Source organism: Lontra canadensis, unplaced genomic scaffold, assembly GCF_010015895.1.
Source record: "Lontra canadensis isolate GAN:19392208 unplaced genomic scaffold, GSC_riverotter_1.0 scaffold66, whole genome shotgun sequence".
Lineage (NCBI taxonomy): Eukaryota > Metazoa > Chordata > Mammalia > Carnivora > Mustelidae > Lontra > Lontra canadensis.
In genome coordinates this window covers 2,432,685-2,453,423 of record NW_022631060.1, presented here as the reverse complement: position 1 = coordinate 2,453,423, position 20,739 = coordinate 2,432,685, and the positions used below count along the sequence as shown (strand labels likewise).

General features: G+C 53.2%; 2 protein-coding genes across 3 annotated transcripts; one reads left to right on the top strand and one right to left on the bottom strand.

The window, feature by feature from the left end:
• The first annotated feature begins 234 nt into the window (after positions 1-234).
• On the top strand, positions 235-3,010 carry FTH1 (ferritin heavy chain 1). The gene is made up of 4 exons (XM_032879219.1): positions 235-561; positions 2,022-2,168; positions 2,468-2,593; positions 2,693-3,010. The coding sequence occupies exons 1-4, from the start codon at positions 448-450 to the stop codon at positions 2,855-2,857; spliced, it is 552 nt and encodes a 183-aa protein (XP_032735110.1). The 5' UTR covers positions 235-447; the 3' UTR covers positions 2,858-3,010.
• A 249-nt stretch (positions 3,011-3,259) lies between these two features.
• On the bottom strand, positions 3,260-13,654 carry BEST1 (bestrophin 1). 2 transcript variants are annotated; one of them, XM_032879216.1, is made up of 11 exons: positions 13,610-13,654; positions 12,372-12,559; positions 11,008-11,102; positions 10,293-10,526; positions 9,560-9,714; positions 9,098-9,175; positions 8,597-8,749; positions 7,197-7,277; positions 6,740-6,891; positions 4,424-5,074; positions 3,260-3,443 (listed from the first exon to the last, which is right to left on the bottom strand). In XM_032879216.1, the coding sequence occupies exons 2-11, from the start codon at positions 12,521-12,523 to the stop codon at positions 3,425-3,427; spliced, it is 1,770 nt and encodes a 589-aa protein (XP_032735107.1). In that variant the 5' UTR covers positions 12,524-12,559; positions 13,610-13,654; the 3' UTR covers positions 3,260-3,424. The 2 variants fall into 2 exon arrangements, with proteins under 2 accessions (XP_032735107.1, XP_032735109.1); XM_032879218.1 differs by lacking the exon at positions 13,610-13,654 and having other exon boundaries at positions 12,372-12,666.
• Between the last annotated feature and the right edge of the window lie 7,085 nt (positions 13,655-20,739).

Genomic DNA, 20,739 nt, shown 5'->3' with positions numbered 1-20,739 from the left:
TCCCCACGTCTTCCCTGCGGCCCCACAGACGACGTCAGGGCTCGAAAGGACGCCCGCCGAGCCCCACGCGCGGCGGGACACGCAAAGCCTCCCGCGGCGGGGCCGCCCCTCCCCCATGGCTCTGGGGCGGGGCCGCGCGCCCACCGGAAGAGGCGGGGCTCCGCCCTGCGGGCGGGCAGCTTGATTGGCCGGCTGAGCCTGACGCCCGATCCCGCTATAAGTAGGGGCCGCCGCAGACTGCGCCACATCTCCGCCGTGAGTCGCCGCGGGTTCCTGCTTCAACAGTGCTTGGACGGAACCCGGCGCTCGTCCCCTCGCCCCGGCCGGCCGCTCAGAGCCAGCCCTCCGCCATCTCCTCACAGTGTCCTCGGACCGCTCCAAGGCCCCCCGTCGCCGCTCCAGCGCCGCGCAGCCGCTGCCCGCCGCCGCCTCTCCTCAGCCGCCGCCATGACGACCGCGTCCCCTTCGCAGGTGCGCCAGAACTACCACCAGGACTCGGAGGCCGCCATCAACCGCCAGATCAACCTGGAGCTCTACGCCTCTTACGTCTACCTGTCCATGGTGAGCGCCCTCCTGCGGGCGGGGGCGGCATCACCGGGCGGAGGGGGGGGACCGGGGCGGGGCGGGGGTGTGGCCAAGGCGCTGGCTGTCCCGCCTCCGCGCGTCCTGCTGGAAAATGGACGGTGCCCGAGGCCTCCCAGCTCTTGCGTGGAAATTCTGGCCAGCCCGCCCTTTCCCACTGCCCCGTGGGAGGGCTCCCTCTCTGGCGAGGGCCGCCTCTGCGCATCGCTCTATACTTAAAAGAGCCTGGTTTCCTGGAATCCCAGAGTTGGAGCGGTTGCAACCTGTACAATCCTGCAGTTAGGAAAGTGGTTTTTTGTGTTTTCATCCCGCCTGCATCGGTCACGTGACCCGGGGCCATCCATCTGCCTGGGTAATGGGGGCGAAGTGGTCCAGCCCCCGTCTCCCCCTCCCACCCCGTATGGCGGAGCCTGCTGGGAAATGGTATCGAATGGCAACCAAGGTGGCTGAGGGGGGTGGGGAGCTGGTGCTAAGTGGCTTATCTCTCGTGGGCCGACCACTCTCCGAGCAGCCGTCGCCGCCACTCTGTTGTGCTTATCTCTGAGTCCCAGTTGAATTGAAGCGTGGAAATCTTTCTGCGGACACCGTTGTCCTAGTCCTCTGTCCTTTGGCCCGGGCACGCACGCACTTGGTCTTTTTTGTGCCTGAGAGTTACCGCTTGCTAATGGAACCCTTGGTTTTTAGATAAACTACACCAACGGTTACTGGGCAGAGAATTTTTCCACCCACTGATCAGTGGGATCCGTTTTCCAAAATTCTGTTTTTAGGCGGGGTGGTGGGAGTTTTACTTAGAATTGTCTTAGGATTGTGCAAGTTATCCGAGAACAGACAAGTTTCAGATGGGTTTGAAAACGGGCCTGGATTTCCCCGACTGCCATTCCATTTCGGGAACAGGTGGATAGAGCAAGTATCTAAAACTGAAGCAAATTTTTTGCTTTCTGCTGGCGATTTTTTTTGGTAGATACTGGCATTGCCAACAGTTGTCACCTTGACTAATAGGTTAATTTTAGAAGTCCATGGTCTGCTCAAGGCTGGCAAGCTGCTGTTCTGATACAGGTTAATCAGGGAGTGGGGGGAGAGGGCACTATTTGTGCAGGTTAAAGAGCACCCACACCCTCTCCGATCAAATTTGACACTGGCCAGAAGAACGCACTACTAACAGAGCCTTAAGAAATTCCATGCTGGGGACAATTCCCTATGATACTCTAAAGGTTCCTTGTAGTAAACTTCCTTTCAAGGACCCAAGTTTTGTTTTTGTCAGACTAATTTTAGTGTTGTGTTCAATTCAGGAGCACGCCAGCCGCCCCCTTTCCCCAGCCCCCCTCTGGTCTCCTTCAGTGCAGCCCCCTTTCTTGCTGAGCTTTGAGAGAGAGGGGCTAGGTGGCAGAGTGCCTTTCTTGGGCGTTCCTAACAGAAACCTGTTCATGAACCCCTTCCAGTCTTATTACTTTGACCGCGATGATGTGGCTTTGAAGAACTTCGCCAAATACTTTCTCCACCAATCGCATGAGGAGAGGGAACATGCTGAGAAATTGATGAAGCTGCAGAACCAACGAGGCGGCCGAATCTTCCTTCAGGATATCAAGGTAAACAAAAGCTCCTAGAAATACCCTGCTTCGTGTTTATCCAGCAGTCCTCAGATGCCAGAAATCCCCAAGGTAGCGGTTGGCGTTACAAAATGGGGTCACTTTTGGGTTCTGTGCTTGTTTTAGGCTTATCGTTTCAGCTAGACGAGGTGAACGGTTACGGGCAAGGATGTTAGGTTGGAAACAGTTGGAGAAACGTGGATGTCCCTTTTGCTGAAGCACAGGTCACGTGTTAGGCGCTTGCTGGCTAGTGGGTTAATGGGTAGAAGCTACCGCTGCGGTGATGTGACCTCTTTCAGAAGCCAGACCGTGACGATTGGGAGAACGGGCTGAATGCGATGGAGTGTGCATTACACTTGGAAAAGAGTGTGAACCAGTCACTACTGGAGCTGCACAAACTGGCCACTGACAAAAATGACCCCCATGTGAGTAGAAGCAATTGGGGATGGACTGGAAGGAGTCCTTTGCCTCTTGGGGGCTGGGGAAACTTAACCATTAACTAACTTCCCCGTTCTGTTCTCTAGTTGTGTGACTTCATTGAGACTCATTACCTGAACGAGCAGGTGAAATCCATCAAAGAATTGGGTGACCACGTAACCAACCTGCGCAAGATGGGGGCCCCCGAATCTGGCATGGCAGAGTATCTCTTTGACAAGCACACCTTGGGAAACAGTGATAATGAGAGCTAAGCCTTAGGCTGTCTTCCCAGAGCCACCTGGTCCCTGAGGCCACGCATGCATGTTGGGGTTACCTTTACCTTTTCTATAAGTTGTACCAAAACATCTACTTAACGTCTTTCATTTGTACCATTCCTTCAAATAAAGTAATTTGGTACCCAGTTATTGTCCTTTGAGTTCTTGGGCTGGAAATGTATGTAGATCGTCCTTGCAAAGAAACCTGTTCAAGTGCTGGAAGTTGAATCACAGTGACCAGCATGAAATGCTTGGGAGGAAAGTTCTTAGTTGGGAAAAGATAACCAAGGCTGAGTGTGTGAAATTCAGACAGGACTTAAGGACTCCTGATTCCGTGTTCAGTGGTTCATTCCAGGTTTTCATGATTTTTATGTACGAAAGGCATTTAAAAGTTAAGTCCTGAAACTGGATTTTGTTACCCATTAAGCTAACCGTTTAATTCAGGCTGTCCTACGAACACATTCTTCAGTGTGGACAGCTGTATGGCTGTGACTGGATCAGTGTCCCGCTGGTGTACGTGCAGGTAGGACCAGGCCAGTGAAGCATCCCCCCTTGGGAAGCAGGCTAAGAATGTGCTTCATCCCTAGAGAGAATGGGAGAAAGTTTACAATGTGAGTCTGGAAGATAATGTTAAGTGGAGAGTTACAGCAAAGGTTAGGACCCCTAAAATACAAAAAGGAGTGTCCGGGACCTGCAGAGCCAACTCCCCTTGCTAATGACTATGTTAATGTCCTTTCCCAAACTGCAGTGATGGGTAGAAATTTGTTTAGATCTAAGACTACCTCTTCCAGGTTTTTCGTAACTACTTCAAAAGTGACTGCTTGGAAATCTAGAAAACGGGATGTTCAGTTCTCACATGATAGCTGTAATGGGTAGAGTGAATCTAACAGTGAGATCCGGAATGTGGGGAAATGGATGGTTTTGTGACACCAGTGGGTTGATCCCAAGGAGGCACAAAGCACATTTATGTTCAGAAGTCTTAGGTACCCCAAAGCAGTGAGGTATCCCAAGGGACCTGGATACCCTTACCTTAACCATTTGCCAGTTTCCAGGGGTGTAACACTTTCTGGAAGTACTTCAGGATCACTAAGGTTATGGGGGAGTCTTCATATATGATCCCTGGGCAGTGGGGGGGGTCCTTGGGCTCAACCCCAAACCCCCCCCCCCCCCCCCCCCGCCCCCCGCTCTGCCTCATGGTTTTGCATCTGCTACTCAAAGTGAGCTGGGTCCAGGCATAACATCTGAGCGCTTAAGCCTGGCTTGGCCACCAGCCATCCTTCCTGTCCATGCAACCTCACCTTCCCTTCACCCAGGACCCAGGGAGCTCTTCCCTAGTGATGTCAAAAGCTCTCAAACTTCCTAGGGCTCTTGCTGAAGTGGCCAGGTGTGTGCCCCAAGCCAGTGCTGGTAAGTATGGCATGCTCTGGTGGTGAGGGAACCATAGAAAAATGGGCTCCCAGGAAGGTAGAAAGGTGCAATCACAGCAAGGGAAGGTCAGGTGGGCCTTCCCACCCATGGGGGTGGGGGGAGGTGAAATGACCCTTAAAGGTAGAGAGGACAGACCTGTTTTCCAAGGCCCAATAAGGATCTTCATGACCTTTCAGTATAGTGTGTAGGTTAGTTGATTGGTCCAAATGTGATTCTTTGAAATGATGTCCAGGGGTCTCCGACATGTCTGTCAGGTTAAACTCGACAGTTTTCCTCTTCATGTGACCCAATTCTGGGGGCTCTGCTGAGGACCCAGCACTATCTGGAAGCAGTTCGAAACTGGTCTTTGTCCCAAGAGTCAGGGATTGTAGGCTTTGGTCTTTGACAGCGCCGTCTGTACCTGAGACTCTGCGAAGGCTTGAGGGTGCTGACTGTCCAGGTGGGAAGACCATAGGTGTGTGGTTGAGGGGTGTCTGGGGGGCACTGTGGTAGCCTGACCTCCCGTACAGTGCTGCAGTCTCAAAAGCATCCTCCCCCTTAATCCTCCAGGCCTTGCTGTTTTCCTGGTCTCTAGAGTTCTGCCTGGTACCCCCGAGTTTCTTGAGCTGGCCCTCATGGAGAAGGGCTTCTTTTTTGGGCCACAGTAGTTTGGTCTTTGAGTTTGTCCTGGGGGGATGGTAGTCGTGGGACTGTAGCCCTAGGAAGCGGCCAATGATACCAGTGTGTGTGCCCTCCTCTTCCTCTTCCTGTGGGTTTGACCAAAACTCCACGTCCTCCTTATGCAGACTGGAAAGAAGTGTGAGACTCGGGGTTGAGTAGGGCACAAAGGACCAAAGCCAGACCCGACTTCTTTTTTATCCCTCTTTTCCCTCCTTTTGACCCAAAGCCAAGAACACACAGTGTTCGTCACAATGCCTGGACCCACCTCTCTCCTGACCTGTCCTGTACTGCACTGCCCTCTTACTCCTTCCCAGCCCAGCTCACCTCACTGTTCTGTGGCCCCCTCTTGCCCACGATCACGAAACTCCCTAGCCTGGCTCGTGAAGGGCGCTCTCCTCGTCTCCATCTTCTCCGACATCCCTCCCTCCAAGCAACCCGAACTACTGGACCCCGGGTGTGGTGGGTGAGATCAGGCCCAGGAGTGACTCTGGGTAGCCTGGGGATCAGCATCCACAAAGAGAAGTGTGGCCCCCTGGGAGCCCAAAGCCTTTACTCTGCAGGAGAAAGCCCACTATCCCAGAACGTGGCCTGTCGCCGGTGTCCACATTCTCCCCATGCTTCAAGGCCCAGCTGCCAGGACAAAGGTGGTCTCTCTTCTATGTCCTGTCTCTCCCAGGCATCTAGTACCGTGTACCTTGTGTCCAGAGTTCGGGCTTTGGGTGTGAGCCTCCTCACTAAATTGTGTGTTCCTTGGAGACAAAGTCTATATATAATATTCTCTGTTCCCCACCCTACCCTCAGCCATTAGAGCACAGATCATATGGAATTCAAAAGCAACTTCCAGAAATGTTTCTGACCTAAGCATGTCTCCATCCTTCATTTGATCACTTTTTTGAACCTTCCTCACAACCATGAAGAACTCTAGCTAATTCAAATTATGGTTTAGTAGGGCATTTGGTTTTTAAAAGATAATATACTTAATACTGTGGAAGAAAACCTGGATGGTAAGGACCCTGACACACAGAGGACTCTCCAAAGTCCTCTCCACTGTCTTACAGCAGAGAGAGGACAGTCTGGGAGGGCCTGTCAGGCCAATGTGGCCCAGCTGCAGCTCACAAGGGAATCAGACCAAATCAGAGAAACGGGACCCAGGTGCAGGAAAGTTCAGCTGCTGTGGGTGACCCAAGGCCTGTACTGTAGCAGAGACTACCCAGAAGGTACCTGTGATGAATCAGCCTCTTGCTGGTACATGCTTGCCCCACCCCCATCCCTGGGGACGCCCCCCCCCCTCTTCACTACCCATCTAAACATCCTGGCTTATCAGAAAGTGTAGCTCTGGACCAGAGTCAGGAACCAGGCTCTGCCATTCCAACTGCATCACTGATCACTGTCAGGCCTTGAGTAAGTCCCTTCTTTCTCTGGGCCTCAATTTCCAAGTCTGGGCGTGGGAGGCTTAGGCTGGAGGCCTTATAGGTTTAGAAGTTACTAAGCTGTATAAGGTAAGGATTGCAGGTGTGGAGGTAGAAGCAGACATACCTGGTCCCAGTGCTCCACTTGCTAACTATGTGACCTTGGGCTGGGCAACCTATTTAACCTCTCAACTTGGACTTAATCATCTGAAAACTCGAGATACCAAACCAGGGTTATTGGGAAGAAAAAAATAGTTTATATAAAGAGCTTAGCGGAGTTCTCAGCACTCAGCATGCATCCAATACATATTAACTAGAGCTTTTCCAAGTTCTCGTGCGTGGGCTTTCCCACCCACCAACGTGGTTCCCTGGCACTGCTCACCTGATGTTGAAGGTGGAGCCTAAAAAGGAGGCTCGACGAGACTGGGCAGAAGCAGCTGTGTAGGGGGGTTGTGGTTCCGGCTCATTCCAGTACATATCCCTCTCCATCGGGGGCAGGTCCTGGTGCATCTCATCCACAGCCAACAGGGACACCTGGTTCCCAGGCACAGAAGGAGAAGCCCAAAAAGCAAGGTCAGCCCAAGCGGGACCGTGGTCTTCCTGGATGACCTGGAAAGGTCACGTCCCTCTCTCTGGGCCTTAGTTTCCTCACTTGTGAAATGGACAGACTGATGTCTATATGCAGCCTCAAAAGCTGGGGTGAGAACCCTGTGAGTGAATGGTTGGCTGGTGGGGAGAGAGCAATTCACCAGGAGGCCTCCCTACAGAACCGTGGGGCCCCCTCTTTGGGTTCAGTTCAGGGAAGGTCCGCGGGACAGGCTCCCTCTCTCCCCGAAAACCTGCAAGCTCCTGTCGACAATCCAGTTGGTCTCAAAGTCATCATCATCCTCTCCAAATGGGTTGATGAGCTGCTCTGCCACCTTGGAGAGAGGGGAGGGGGCTCTGGAAGTCCTCAGGCAGACTCCCTGCAGCCTTGCTCCGCGCCCTTAAACTTCTGCTCTTGCCCTTTCCACACCACCCGCCACGATGCCCCTCCTGCCTAACCACCATCTTCAAAATCAGTATGTGAGGGCTCCAGCCACCCACGCTCATAGGGCCCCGCACACAGTCCCCCGCCCTTCAGGTCATCGAGCCTGAGCCCCTCTCCTATGCCTGCTGCTCCCTCAACACCCAGAGCTGTCCTTGAGCCTGTCACTTAATAGAGTCACCCCCGTCCCTCCCCTCCCTGTATCTTTCCTGGAGCTCCACACATCTCTGCATTAGGCCCCCCGGACAAATCTCCACAGCAGTGAGGGGCTGCACTAAGGGTTAAGAGACATCCTCTAAGCCACTAGGGAATTTCGAGCAGAAAAATGGTGTGATCTGGTTTGTGCTTTAGAAACGAAAGATGACTGCAGGGATGAGGATGCGGATAGGGATGAGGGAATATCTGTGTGTGTGTGTGTGTGTGTGTGTGTGTGTGTGTGTGTTTCACACACACGTGAAATGTGGATGAGAGGGAGGGAGGGGGCCATTTACCATCACCACCACTACCAAAAAGTAAAGGAAAAAAGGAAGAGACAGAGAGTGTGGGAGAAACAGAAGAAAAATAGGGATGCGGAGAAAACTGTGTTCTTCAGAACTCCTGTTAGGAGGAGCCCTGGATGAAGTGGGAGGAATTCTTGGAAAAGCCACTTGGGACAGGGATGGGAGCCCCCCCCAGCCGCCACCACCCCCATCACAGATGGATATCTTGAGGGAGAAGAGGTGGTGTTAATCCGCCTTGGAAGGGTGGGGGCTGGAGTAGTCAGCATCAGGACTTCTGTTTTACTAAGCAGAGGGGACAAATTTGGAACCAGAGCCTCATCGCCGGGCACAGTAAGGGGCTACCTCGCCAACAGGGCCTGCCACTGCTGTTCTTATTCTGTGCATTTCCCTTGTTCTGGTCAAACATCTGGGGAACATTCTCTCGAGGGGACATAGCACATGGTTTGACAAGTGAGCTTTCCCTGTGTCTGTCCAGCCTGCTAAGTTCAAGGCCTCAGATGAAGCCCTGGGATCAGACACTGGCCTCAAGCAGATCCCACTCCTCTCTGGGTCTCAGTGTCTTCATATGTAAAGACACAGAAGGAGTAGACCAGAGGGCTGTGGTGGAGGCCCAGCACTCTACTTTCCACATTTGAAACTCTCCTTTCCTGGCTGGCCATGACCCTTCCAGCCACGACCACAGACACATCTCTCTCTCATCGCAGACTCTCACCTTTAGCCAGCCGGCATAAAAGAAGAACTGCAGGAACGTGAAGACAGGTACAACGAGGTCCAGCTCGTGGCCAGGGTAGGCTTTGGCTGGGTTCAGGAACTGCCGCCCAATCAGGCAAGCCAGGAAGAAGCTGTACACAGCCACGGTCACCACCTGGGTGGGTGGAGGCGGGGGGGAGGTGGCAGCAGAAATGGGCTGGCTGGGGACCTGGAGTCAGGAAGCTCCCCAGCCTGGGATGATAAGGCCTTGCTCTGATTCGCACAGTCCTGTGACTTTGGGTCTCCGAGATCACTTTAAAATGGGGATAATCTCATTCCCTCCACTGGGCTGAACCAGACAGGAGTCTGGTCTCGTCAAACTTCTCAGAAGCTGCAAAGTCCAGACCTAAGTCCCAAAATGAGCCTCTTAACCCCTAAGTGAGCCCTTCTCATCACAGGCTGTTTCCTGAGTCCTCCCAGTCCCTGTTTCCCTAAGGGACAGCTTCACTGGCCTAGTCCTCACCTGCGTGTACACCAGTGGGATACTGATCCAGTCGTAGGCGAACAGGTGTCCACACTGAGTACGCAAGATGTTCATTTCCTGGGGAGCAGGAGGGAGGGTTGGAGTTCTGACTGCTATTTGCTCTCCCAGGCTTAACCCCAGCTCTTCCCCAGGGGCCAGGGACCGGCACTCATGGCCCAGCCCTGGCTATATGGTCATGGGCCACTCACTTAACCTCTCTGTGCCTCAACTTCCACATCTATCAAAAAGGAGCCTCTGAGAAGAGGCTCACTTTAGAGACGAAGTGGGAGGGGAACTGGGGAGAGGGGCTACCGTGGGTTGTGGAATCCTTGTTGGTCAAAGTCCTACAATCCCAAGGCAGGTTCTAGAAAGAGCCTCAAGCCTTGTCTTTGAAGGAAACTGTTCCACCTGGGGTACAACCACCCCCACTCCGCATCAGCCCCATCAGTGTGGTGAGCTCACGTCCAGCAGGCTCTGGAGCAGGATAGGATCCCGGATTCGACCTGCAATCCACGCCTTCATCGACAGGTTGGCAAACCACACCCAGGGCACCCAGAACGTGTTGTGCGGCAAGCTCAGCTTTTCCAAGTGCTTGCGTTCCGCGGGGGTCATAAAGCCTGCGGGGTGGAGTGAAGAAGGCTGTGAGTGGGAGAAGCCGCAGATCAGATGGCGGGGGGTGGGGTGGGGGGGTTGGCCAGGCCTTGCCGAGGCCCAGGATTTAGGCCCAAGTTCATTGGGACCACGGAGCTCCTTTGCCATCTTCTTTCAACAAATGATTACTGAGTGCCCACTACGTGCTGTTCTGGCCTCAGTACGTGAGAAGGGTCTGTCTCACAGACGGAGGTCACAGAAATGCAGACTGAAAACCGCGGGAACTGGGCAGGAAAGGGCAGAGGGAGGCCGACCCGTACTTTCTCGCCAGTTCCAACGCCCCTTCCCCCGCCCTCAGTCCCCACTCTTCCCTCATCCCTAAAGGGTCCTTAACCCTATCTCAAACCCCGTCCTCACAGGCGGTTCCCGGCCCCGGTCCCACCCATCTTCACGCGCCCGACTCCGCCCCGCCCAATTAGACGAGGCCTCGATCCCACCCCGCTCCTGGCCCCACCCAATCTTCGGTCCGGAGGCACTGGCTCCACCCATCTGCTCCAGCCCCGCCCCGTTCCCACCCCGGGCCCCGCCCCCGGGGTCCGCCCACCTGCTTTCACCAGGTGCTGGGAGCTGGGAAAGCGCTTGTAGACCGCGGCGCTGACGCTGCGCAGGATGAGCACGTTGCCCAGGTTGGCGTAGCGGATGAGCGTGCGCCGCAGCAGCCGCCCTTGCTCGTCCTTGCCTTCCACCAAGCCTGACACCAGGTTCATAAGGCGGTCGGGCCACGGCAGGTTCTCGTACTGGTTCCACCAGCGGGTCACGACCAGCGTCACGTAGAAGCCTGGGCAGGAGAGGCGGGGGAGGGGGCGGGGGGCGAGGGCCCAGGCTGCTGCCAGAGCCAAGCGAGGGCGATGCCTCGGTTTCTCCATCTTTCTGATGGGAGCGGGCCCAGCCCCGATCCTCCTGAAAGACGCTCAGGAGGGGAAGACCATCGGAGCCCCGCATGAAGGCGCAGGAGCCTCCAGTTCTCTCTCCTAGGGACCCCCTGCCAATCCCAAGAACCTGCCAGATCCCCCCTCCCCCCACTCCTGCTCAGAGGCTCCAGGGACTATGTCAGCAGTGCCCTCAGAAACTGGGGTCTTGAGGGCTAACGTCCTTCCTAACGTCTAACTTAAGTCCGTCTGGCTGCAGTCTCCTCATTTCCCTGAACAGCCGAAAGGCACTGACGCGCCCCTGGCCTTCCCCTGCTAGTTCCTTGTAGTCCAGCTGTGTGGAGCCTGGAGCAGCCACTGGGATCCCGACACGCCAGAGGGGGAGCTCACCCAGCACGAAGGAAATGGGGATGAGCTGGATGTAGCTGTCGCAATACAGGGTCAGTTTCTCAAACATCACCTGCTGTTCCTCCGTGAGGGCCATCCTGGGGCAGGGCGGAGGGGGTGGTGTGGGATGTGTAGACCCTGGGAAGACACGCTGAGACCCGTTCTGGCTCCAGCCAGGCCAAGGGTAGGAGTGTGGCTGCCTCTTTTCTACCCCACCACTTCCCGGTCCCTTTCACAGGCCCTGCCTGGGGCCCCTCCTCTGGCCTGAGCCAGGTCCCACTCCTCTGGTGTCCCAAACCCCAAGGAGACCTGGGCTCCATGGCTGGAAGAGGCACCCTCAGGAGGTTTTCTGTGATCTATAGGAAGGAGGGTCCTGCCGAAGGAGTCACTTTTAGGCACCACTGATCCTTTTAAGGGATCCAAAGGATAGCTTGAAAGCAGGTTCAAACAAAGAGGGTATGGTCTTTTAAAAAACAGTGAGGTGAGATGAACGAGTAGGTACGCGCAGAGGGTTTTTAGGATCATGAACCTACTCTGTATGACACTGTCATGGTAGATAAATGTCATTTGTCCAAACCCATAGAATGTACAACAACAAGAGTGGACCCTAGTGTAAACTGTGGGCTTTGGGTGATGATGGAGTGTCCGTGTGGGTTCATCTAGTGTGACAAATGTGCCACTTGGCTGTGGCATGTTGGTAGTGGGGGCGACTGTGTGTGCTTGAGGGGATATATGGACACTCTCTACCTTCTGCTCAATTCTGCTATCAACTTAGAACTCTAAAAAATAAAGTCTATTTTTTTTTAAATCAACATATGTTGGTGCCTGCACAACAACCAAAGAAAACCAATGTGCTTTGTTACTGGTATTGTAATTATGAAATTAAGAATTTTCTGTATTTGATATTTTTCAGTCCCTTTCAGTCATTAATGCTTTTTCCATTCAGAATGCTTTCATATATTCTGTGATCATATCTGTCCTCTATTTTATTTAAGTAAACATTTTTATGGTGGGGGGCGGGATACAGTTTGGGCCTGTGAGTTTGTGGGACTCAGGAAAATAGGCTGGCTGGCTGGGACCAGCTAAGGCCTGGGTTCCAGAAGCCTCTCCCTGGGTTGGAGGAAAGACACTCCCAGCCTGCACAGAGCTGCCTCCCAGGCTGCCTAACTTTTACCTCCTCTCTGGACCCCAACCCTCAGCCCCCAATCCCCTTACCCCCTACCCAGGCTTGGCCAGGAGCTCAGGTCAGCCTTCAAGGTCTCTGGTATATTAGCCCACTGACTGGCTGGCTGGTTGTCCCAAGTCCCACTGAGGCCCTCCTGGGCCTCAGCCCTCCCGGGTCCCGGCCCCAGCCTGTCCCTCTGCACCTGTAAATGAAACGGATGGTGTAGTAGCTGAGCAGGAAGATGAGGAACTCGCCATAGAGCAGCTTGTAGATGCTGCCTCGCCAGCACAGAAGCAGGCGGGAGAAGGAGCCTAAGCGGGCATTAGCCACTTGGCTTGAGTAGGTGACAGTCATGGCCGGGCACTGGGCTGCAGCAAGTGGGTTTGGGTCCTAGTAGGCAGACAGGGAGGGACACTGACTGGGGTGGGGTGGTGGCTTGGATGGGGCTTGTCTGGGCCTCATAATGATCTTAGCCTAGACTTTTCCCTGCTCTGGTCCTCACTTTTCCTGTCTGCACACCGGGAGGGGAATGAGGTGGCCTCAAAGGCCCGTTTGGCTCTTCCTGCCTGTAGGACATGGGAAACCAGGGAAGTAAGCCCAGAGCTGCCCACAGCCTTGGCAGGGAAGACAGCTCTGTGCCCTCAAGTTGTATGACAGATGCAATGACAGCAGCAATAGCAAAGTCCACATACTGGACTTGGTCCCCTGAGCCAGGTGGCGTCCTGACCCTACCTTGTTCCTCAGTTCCCCCAAGGACCCGCAATCACCAATCGGAGCTAGACTGGTAAGGGGCCTGGTCGGTCTTGTCCACTGCCCTGTCCCCAGTGCCCAGGACACTGGCTGGTAGGGATGCTCAAATAACGTTTATTGAACAGTGACCCCCAAGGCCTTTCCACTTGCTATTCCTTCTGCCTGGAGGATGCTCTTTCTCATCTAACTGTAGGGCTCATCCCCACCTTAGGTCACCTGCCCAGAAAGGGTGTTCCCAACCACTGTCCCTGTAAATAGCATCCCAGTGCCCCTGGTACTCTCTGTCCCCTCATCTTGTCGATTTCTCTACACAGTGTTTATCTTGCCCTACTTGAAATTCTATTTTGCAGGATGTCTGCTTGTTTACTGACCATTCCCTGCTGAGAATGGAGGCTCCTGCTGTGCTCTCATAGGAAGTGCTCAAGTAAAACTTCTGGAAGCAATGTACTGACACTGCTTGTCAATTGCATTGACACCCAGCCTCTCCCCGCTTGCTCTGGCTGTCTTTGTGCCCCCGGCACACCAAGCTCACGCCCACCTCAGAGACTTGGCACACACGCACAGGTGCCCCCACACATGCACACATGCGGCCCATGGGTGTACATCTCACGCACCAGTGCGGGGACTGCCATCCACCCCATAGGCCCTCCAAGCCCCCCAGCCAGCCTGCCTGGGCAGACCCCTACTCACTGGAGGGGCTCCAGTCTTCTCAGATTATCCCACAACAGTTCTGGCCACTGGACCGGTGGGACTTCTGGGGGTCTTATGGTCAGTGCCCCAGCCCACACCTCGGGGCTGGCCCTGCCCATGCGTGAATTAAGCGGTCACTTGACTCCCTAAGGCAGGGCTTCCACAAAGGAGCCTTGTTTGGGTCCCTTTCCATAATCCGCACATTAGCCGGATCCCGTACGGCCTGGCCGGGGCCCCCTTAATTCCTGCCAGGGCTGGGGGCTGGGCACTGAGACAAAGGCTACAATTTGGGGCAGCTCCCCTCTACCATGGGCCCAATCCTGCCATTTTCTCCAGGCCCTTAAATACAGAGATCAAAGGATCTCTTCTGACCACTGAGGTCTTGCAGGGAGAGCTGTGGGGAGACTGGGGCCGCAGCCCTGGTCTTCGCCTCCTGTGCCAGGAAGCTACACAGAGAGAGGAAGCCAAGGGCCAGGCCCTATGGGGCATTGGTAGCACGAGGGCAGTGGGAAGAACACTGGGAGTCCTGGCTTCTAATCTTGGCTCTGTCACCTGTGTGCGGTGACCCTAGTGGGCCTCTGCTCCTTCCTAGGCCTCAGCGTCCCTTTTGGTATTGCTTTACACCTCATCACCTTTCTAAGAGTGAAGGCGGTCCGCCTATGCTGGTGAGGAGCTCTGATTGGCTGATGATGACATCATAAGTGAGTCAGGCTGTGATTGGCTGGCAGAATCCAGTGAGTAGGTTGGTTCACTGCTATGGAAGAAGGGGGTGGGGTGCGGGGGCAGGAGGCTGCGGTGTGGGGGCTGGGCCTGGTGCGGGATGACACAGCAACCCGGGTCTTGATGCTGCTGGCGTGTAGCCAGCCCATGCACAATGGTAGTATGTACCCAGGTCCCCAAGGGCAGCCGGGATCCAAATATTTTAATACGTCAGTCTACACACGAGGGCCTCCTAAGCCACTGGAAGCGATGGGTGTCTAGGACGGGCTCCTCTTGGGGAAGTTCGAAGCCGCAGTGTCTGTTGGTCTTCAGTGAGTGGCCATGAGAATGGTCTGGAATATATATGAAACCTGCAGCTTGGGATCTTTCTCCAGAGTCTGATTCTGCCACCCGGGGGGAGGGTGGGGGAGGGATGCTGCATGTCTAATGAGCAGGGCGGGCATTGGGATGCCAGTGGTCTTCAGATCCGACATTCTGAAGCCCTGGTTTACAATATGACCTCGAGCCTTAAAATAAATCCCTTCCTCCTCCTCCCTCCTCTCTGCAACTCCTCCTCCCTTCCTCTCTCTTTCTTCCTCTCCCTGGCATACTCCGAAGTGTTAACAATGCTGAGATTGCAGGTGACTATTTTTTTTTAAAGATTTTTCACCTATTTATTTGACAGAGAGAGAGAGAGAGCACAAGAAGGTGGAGCAGCAGGCTGAGGGAGAGGGAGAAGCAAGCCGCCAGCTGAGCAGGGAACCCAATGAGGGGCTCCATCGCAGGACCCTGGGATCATGACCCGAGTCAAAGGCAGACTCCTGACCAGCTGAGCCACTCAGGCAGCCCTGCAGGTGACTTTTGTGCACTCCACTTCTGCCATTATAATTCACTGCCTGGGGGAAAAGATTATTTCACAACAACCTTGACTACTTTTCTAATCACAGCTAAAATAATGCCATCCCAGTTATGAGGGAATCTTTTCAGAGATCAGCAACAGCCTTTTAGGAGTGTTTGCTACACCCTTGCTGCCTGTGCTGTGGGAAACATCTTTCCCATCGCTTGTCCTTACCTTGAGCCTCAGTCTCCTCATCCAGAGAATGGGACAATAACAAGTACCTCAGTAATGAGGATGGTGGGTAACAATATAGTCAACTTTCCATACCAGTGGTTCTCATGCCTGGCTGTCTGCCCCTGGCTCCTCTGCCCCACTCCTCCAGATTCCGTTGGGCTAGCCGGTCCCAGAAGTAGATGTTTTCTCAAATTCCCCAGGGAAAGGACAGCCAGCGTGGGTGGATTATCACTGTTGTGAGGGATAATTCCCAACCTTGTATTCCCTTGCCCGCCCCCACCGAATCATAGCAGCACTCAAGAGAGAGATTCCCACTTAGCAGGTGATCAATATGCTTTTAATTAAAAATGAAACATGTGCCTGGCACCACGCCTGGCACGGGAATGCTGACTCCATGTTAGTTGAAGGAATAGATGAGACGCCCCTTTTGCGCGATCAGGTTCCTGCCTCCCCGATGATGACCACTGGAGGGCGCCCTTGACTAGCCGGCTCTGGACCTGGAAGTCCTGTTAGCTGGTCCGAATCTGTAGGACCCCGGAGCAGACACTGGATGACTCCATCTCCTTGACCCTGACCAGCAGCTGTAGAACCATGAGAGGGAGTTGGAAGACACAGTGGCAACTGAAGTCCTCCCTCTCTTTCCTGAACTGCATGTTTCTTGTCAATATCCCAAAAGTCCCACCAGGACCAGCTGATGGTGCTGTACCAGCCCCCTTCCCCTCCCAGATGCCCCAGGGCACCCCATAAGCAGCTGTTCCTGGCCGCACCCAAGTGCTAAGACTGGTAGACCCCAGGTATAAGCCAGGGTCTCTTCCTCTTGGTCCCGGACATGCACATGTCCCCAGCCAGCCAGGTGCGTCTCAGGCACACAGAAGGGCCGCAGCAGGCACTGACTGACCCGAGCCATGCATGGACAAAGAGCCCCAGGATTGATCCCTGCAAGGATGGGGTCCAACCCTCCAACCCAGTCAGGGTCACCCTCTTCTGCTTTCTGTTCCACGAAGCAGTCATCCAATAAACTATTTCTGATACCAGAACTAAGCCTAATCTGATTCCTATGTTCAAAAATTCCTAGTCAAATAAAAATGAAGGAAACAAACAACTTTAACACAAAATGGTAAGTGTGTGTCAAGGCCACAGAACTCAGAGAAACATTTATAGAGGAGGGAGCATTTGAGCTGGGTCTTGAGGCATGGGTAGGAGTTTGCCTGTGCTGAGAAGGATGGAAGGGTGTTACTTAGAAGGGAAAGCCCACGCAAAGTCACAGAGGCATTCCTGAGGGTCAGTTGAGTAGGGTTTTCTCATCTATATTTCACAGAGGAGGACGCTGAAGCTCAAGGCCTCTCTTGTCCAAGGTCACAGAGCTCTAAAAGGCCAGGCTGGGACTAAAATCTGGGTCTTCTCATTTTAATTCCTGTGACTTTTCCACAACTCACACTATCACCTCTCCGGTGGAGGTCAGTTTCTGGGGGCTGGAGGCTTACCAGTCAGGGCAGTGGTTTCTGTTGGGGTTAAAGGGAGGTCCAAGGAATAGGGGGTGCACAGAAGACACATTGCTCTTGAGGCCACCAGTGGAGAGCCTTCTCTAGAGACAGGGAAAACAGAGCCGGGAAGACGGTGGAGGTTCCAGGGACAGAATGCTATGGCCTTCTCATCTGGGATCACCATGGAAACAGGAGCATCACAGAGGGTGCTACTGTGCCGTTCCAGGCCCTGCCTCAGCTGGGCAGAAAGAAGAGGAGCCAGCTTGGCTGGGGAAGGTGGGCAGGGAGCCCTCTGGTGGAACAACGAGCCCTGGATGTTGTCTCCAGGCTCTGTGTAGGGTACCTGCCAGCCTACAGCCCCCTCTTGGGCCAATCACAGAAAGAACAGGGCAGAAGCCAAGAGAGAAAAGGCAGGGGCTTGGCATATCTGGTCAAGGGAGGGGACACTGCCAGCCTGGGACCTGGAAGCCACACAGAAAACAGCACCTCTCCACTGGGGCCAGCGGCCCTGATCCCTAAAAGGCTGGATAGACTCAACATCCCAAGAGATGAACGCATAAGCTTTGGCTCCTGCAGAAAGACAACAGGGACTAGGAGGGGCTGGGACACACCAGGTCCAGCTTCACCACGCCCAGTCCTGCCGCTGACAATGGAATAGCATGGACTAAGCCAGAGCCAGCCCAACCAGAGACAGTAGGCAAGAAGATTCACCATAGCCTTGGGGAGGACACTGGCATCTCCGAGCTGCCCTGTCCCCATGGACTCTGCCCTCCCGAGCCCAGCCAGGTGAGGCGCAGACCCCGTCCACAAGCCCCCTACCCCACCAGCTCAGAACTGGGGCTAACGGGCAGGGGGAGTTGCTGATCACAGGCCAGGCTTCTCCTGGAGAATTGCACTGGGTTTAAGAAGGCCTAAGTGCTGACGTACCTTCACTACAAGTTAGAAGCCTAGGGCTTCCTAATCTGTGGAATGGGTAGGTTAACAGCCTGACACACTGTGATAGACGATCCAGATGGTTGTTCTCCCCGATACTTATCTTGCAGACAAAGATATCAGGGCCTAGAGAAAGAAACGGACTTAACCTCAAGTCACAAAGAATTAAGAGCCAGAGGTGGAAGGTGTAAGTAGGTCCCCTGTCTCGGTCAGAGCATGTGAGTCTTCACTATTCCAGAATGTTCCTGCTGTTCAACTCCACAAGCACGTGCAGATGTCAGCTGTGCTTAGCACCATGGGAGGGAAAAATAAGGAACAATGGTTTCCCCAATATCCTGAGCATTTACTGGGTGCCAAGCAGGGCTCTGAGCACTTTCTCGATAGGATTTCATCTCATCATCAGAAATGGGGAATAGGGGGGCACCTGGGTGGTTCAGTGGGTTAAAGCCTCTGCCTTTGGCTCAGGTCATGATCCCAGCATCCTGGGATCGAGGCCCGAATCCGGCTCTCTGCTCAGTAGGGAGCCTGCTTCCTCCTCTCTCTCTCTCTCTCTGCCTGCCTCTCTGCCTACTTGTGATCTCTGTCAAATAAATGAATAAAACCTTCAAAAAAGAAAAGAAAAAAAAAAGAACTGGGGAATATGAAGGGTTAGCTACCTGTGACAAGTAGGTGTCCGGGCCCGGAAAGAAGCTAAGTAAACTCACCCAAGCCTCCACTCAAATCTAAATCTGCCTGGTGTAAATTCCTTGCAGTCGAGACTTTGCACACTGGCCCCTGGCCCTTAGTTCCTGACCATGGATTGGTCGGCTGGGAAGGCTGCCCGGCAGCCATGTCCTGGAGGGGATTTTTCTGCTCAGTGGGTGAGAGTCACCTTCCCCAGGAGGTGGCCAGGTCAGCGACACAGACTCAAGGGCAGTGGGGGAAGCCAGCTGAGGAGTAGGCTGTGTTGGTGACTCTCCTTTAGGTCCACAGGACCACCAAGCCAGCTGCCCTGAGTTGCCTTGAACCCCTTGGGCACAGGTTGCCGGAACAACCACAGTTCCAACTCTTCCCCACCCCAGGCTGGGGTTTCAGAGTTAGCAAACAGAAATAGAGGGCAGCTTTAAAAAAAAGGGGGGGTGCCTGGGGGGTTCAGTTGGTTAAAAGACTGCCTTCGGCTCAGGTCATGATCCCGGACTCCGGGGATCGAGTCCCGCATCGGGCTCCCAGCTCCACCGGGAGTCTGCTTCTCCCTCTCTCTCGCTCTCTCTCTCAAATAAATAAAATCTTAAAAAAAAAAAAATAGTGGGCAGTTAGGGGAATCTGAATTTCAGATAATAAATACTTATTCTAGGGTGAGTCTGTCCTACACTACATAGGTCCCCGGAGGGGGGCAAGGAGAAGCACATGTCTTCTGTGTCGACCCCACAGATTTGGCGAACTCCATCTGTCCACCGCCCTGGGCTGCTAGCTTTCAGAGTTCCTTGGCTGCTCCAAGGGAGATCTGGGGAGGCCTGTAGGCAATGCAGCCTCTCGGGTCCCACCCGGTATCACTCAATTAGGATCGGCGCTTGCACAAGCCCCCGGGGAGATCTGTGTGCAGGCGGAGCTTTGAGAGGCTGGCTTCACACGGTGACAAGAGAGATTTCAGTGCATTGTAGATAGGTGGGGAAATATAGAGCCTTGAAAAAATAGCATCACCGGAGGTTATCATTTTGATGTATTTCCTTCCTGTTTTTTATTTTAAATATTGAGGCAAAATTCACATACCGTAAATTTTAACCATTTTGAGTGTACAACTCAGTGACTTTTACTTCATTCAACTATCATCACTCATTCCAGAACTTTCTTGTCTCCCGAGTGGAAACTCAGTACCCACCATGCAGTCGCTCCCTGTTCAACGCTGTCTCCCAGCCCTGGTCATCGTCAGTCTGTTCTTCTATCCCTATGGATCTGCCTTCTCTTGACATTTCTTATAAATGGAATCGTATGATACTGGTCCTTTTATGTCTGGCTGCTTTCACTTGGCATAATCTTGTTTTCAAGGGTCATCCACGTCGTAGCAAGGTGATAGTGTTGCTTTCCTTTCTGGGTTGAATGATATTCTATTGTATGGATAGGCCACGGTTTGTTTATTCATTCCTCCGTTGATGGACATCTGGATTGTTCCCATTTTTAAAAAATCTACTATGTACATATATGGGCAAGGTTATCTTTAAACGGGTCTTCGGTTCTTTCAGGTATATACCTAGCAGTGGAGTTCCTGGGTCATAGGGTCATTCTGTGGTTAACTTTTCGGGGACCTACCTAACTGTTTTCCACAGGGGCTGTACAATTTATACTCCCACCAACACTGCATGAGGGATTTGCTCCTCCACTTCCTCTCCAATGCTTGCTATACCCCCCATCCTGCAAAAAACCATCCTAGTTGTGTGTGGTGGTATCCCATGGTGGTTTTGATTTACATTTCCTCAAAGACAAATGATGTTGAACCTGTCATATGCCTGTTGGTTATTTGCATGTCTTCATTGGAGCAATGTCTATCCCAGTCTTTTGCCCATGATCCTTTGCCCATATATTCTTTTTCTTGAGTTATAAGAGTTCTTTATATATTCTGGACCCTAGATGTATTAGAAAGATAGGACTTAAAAATATTTTTTCTCAATCTTTGAGTCCTCTTTTCACCTTGAGAATGTCCTTGATGCACAAAAGTTTTTTTTTTTCATTTTGATGAAGTTCAGTTTATTTTTTTCTTTAGTTGTTTGTTCTTTGATGTCCTATCTAAGAAATCATTACCAAATCCAAGGTCATAAAGATTTACTGTTAAGTATTCTATAGTTTTATAGCTCCAGGTCTTACAGGTAGATCTTTGACCTATTTTGAATTAATTTTTGTATTTGGTGTGAGGTATAGGTCCAACTTCGTTCTTTTGCATGAAGATACCTAGTTTTCCAAGCACTATT

Bases quoted from the DNA above. Each gene is read 5' to 3' on its own strand.
- FTH1 (XM_032879219.1), top strand. From the start codon at position 448: ATGACGACCGCGTCCCCTTCGCAGGTGCGCCAGAACTACCACCAGGAC. The intron at 2,169-2,467 runs GTAAACAAAAGC...GACCTCTTTCAG, and splicing joins TCTTCCTTCAGGATATCAAG to AAGCCAGACCGTGACGATTG. The intron at 2,594-2,692 runs GTGAGTAGAAGC...TCTGTTCTCTAG, and splicing joins CTGACAAAAATGACCCCCAT to TTGTGTGACTTCATTGAGAC.
- BEST1 (XM_032879216.1), bottom strand. From the start codon at position 12,523: ATGACTGTCACCTACTCAAGCCAAGTGGCTAATGCCCGCTTAGGCTCC. The intron at 10,527-11,007 runs GTGAGCTCCCCC...TCTCCTGCCCAG, and splicing joins CCCCATTTCCTTCGTGCTGG to GCTTCTACGTGACGCTGGTC. The intron at 5,075-6,739 runs GTGAGCAGTGCC...ACTTCTTTCCAG, and splicing joins GGCTCCACCTTCAACATCAG to TCTGCATAAGGAGGACGTGG.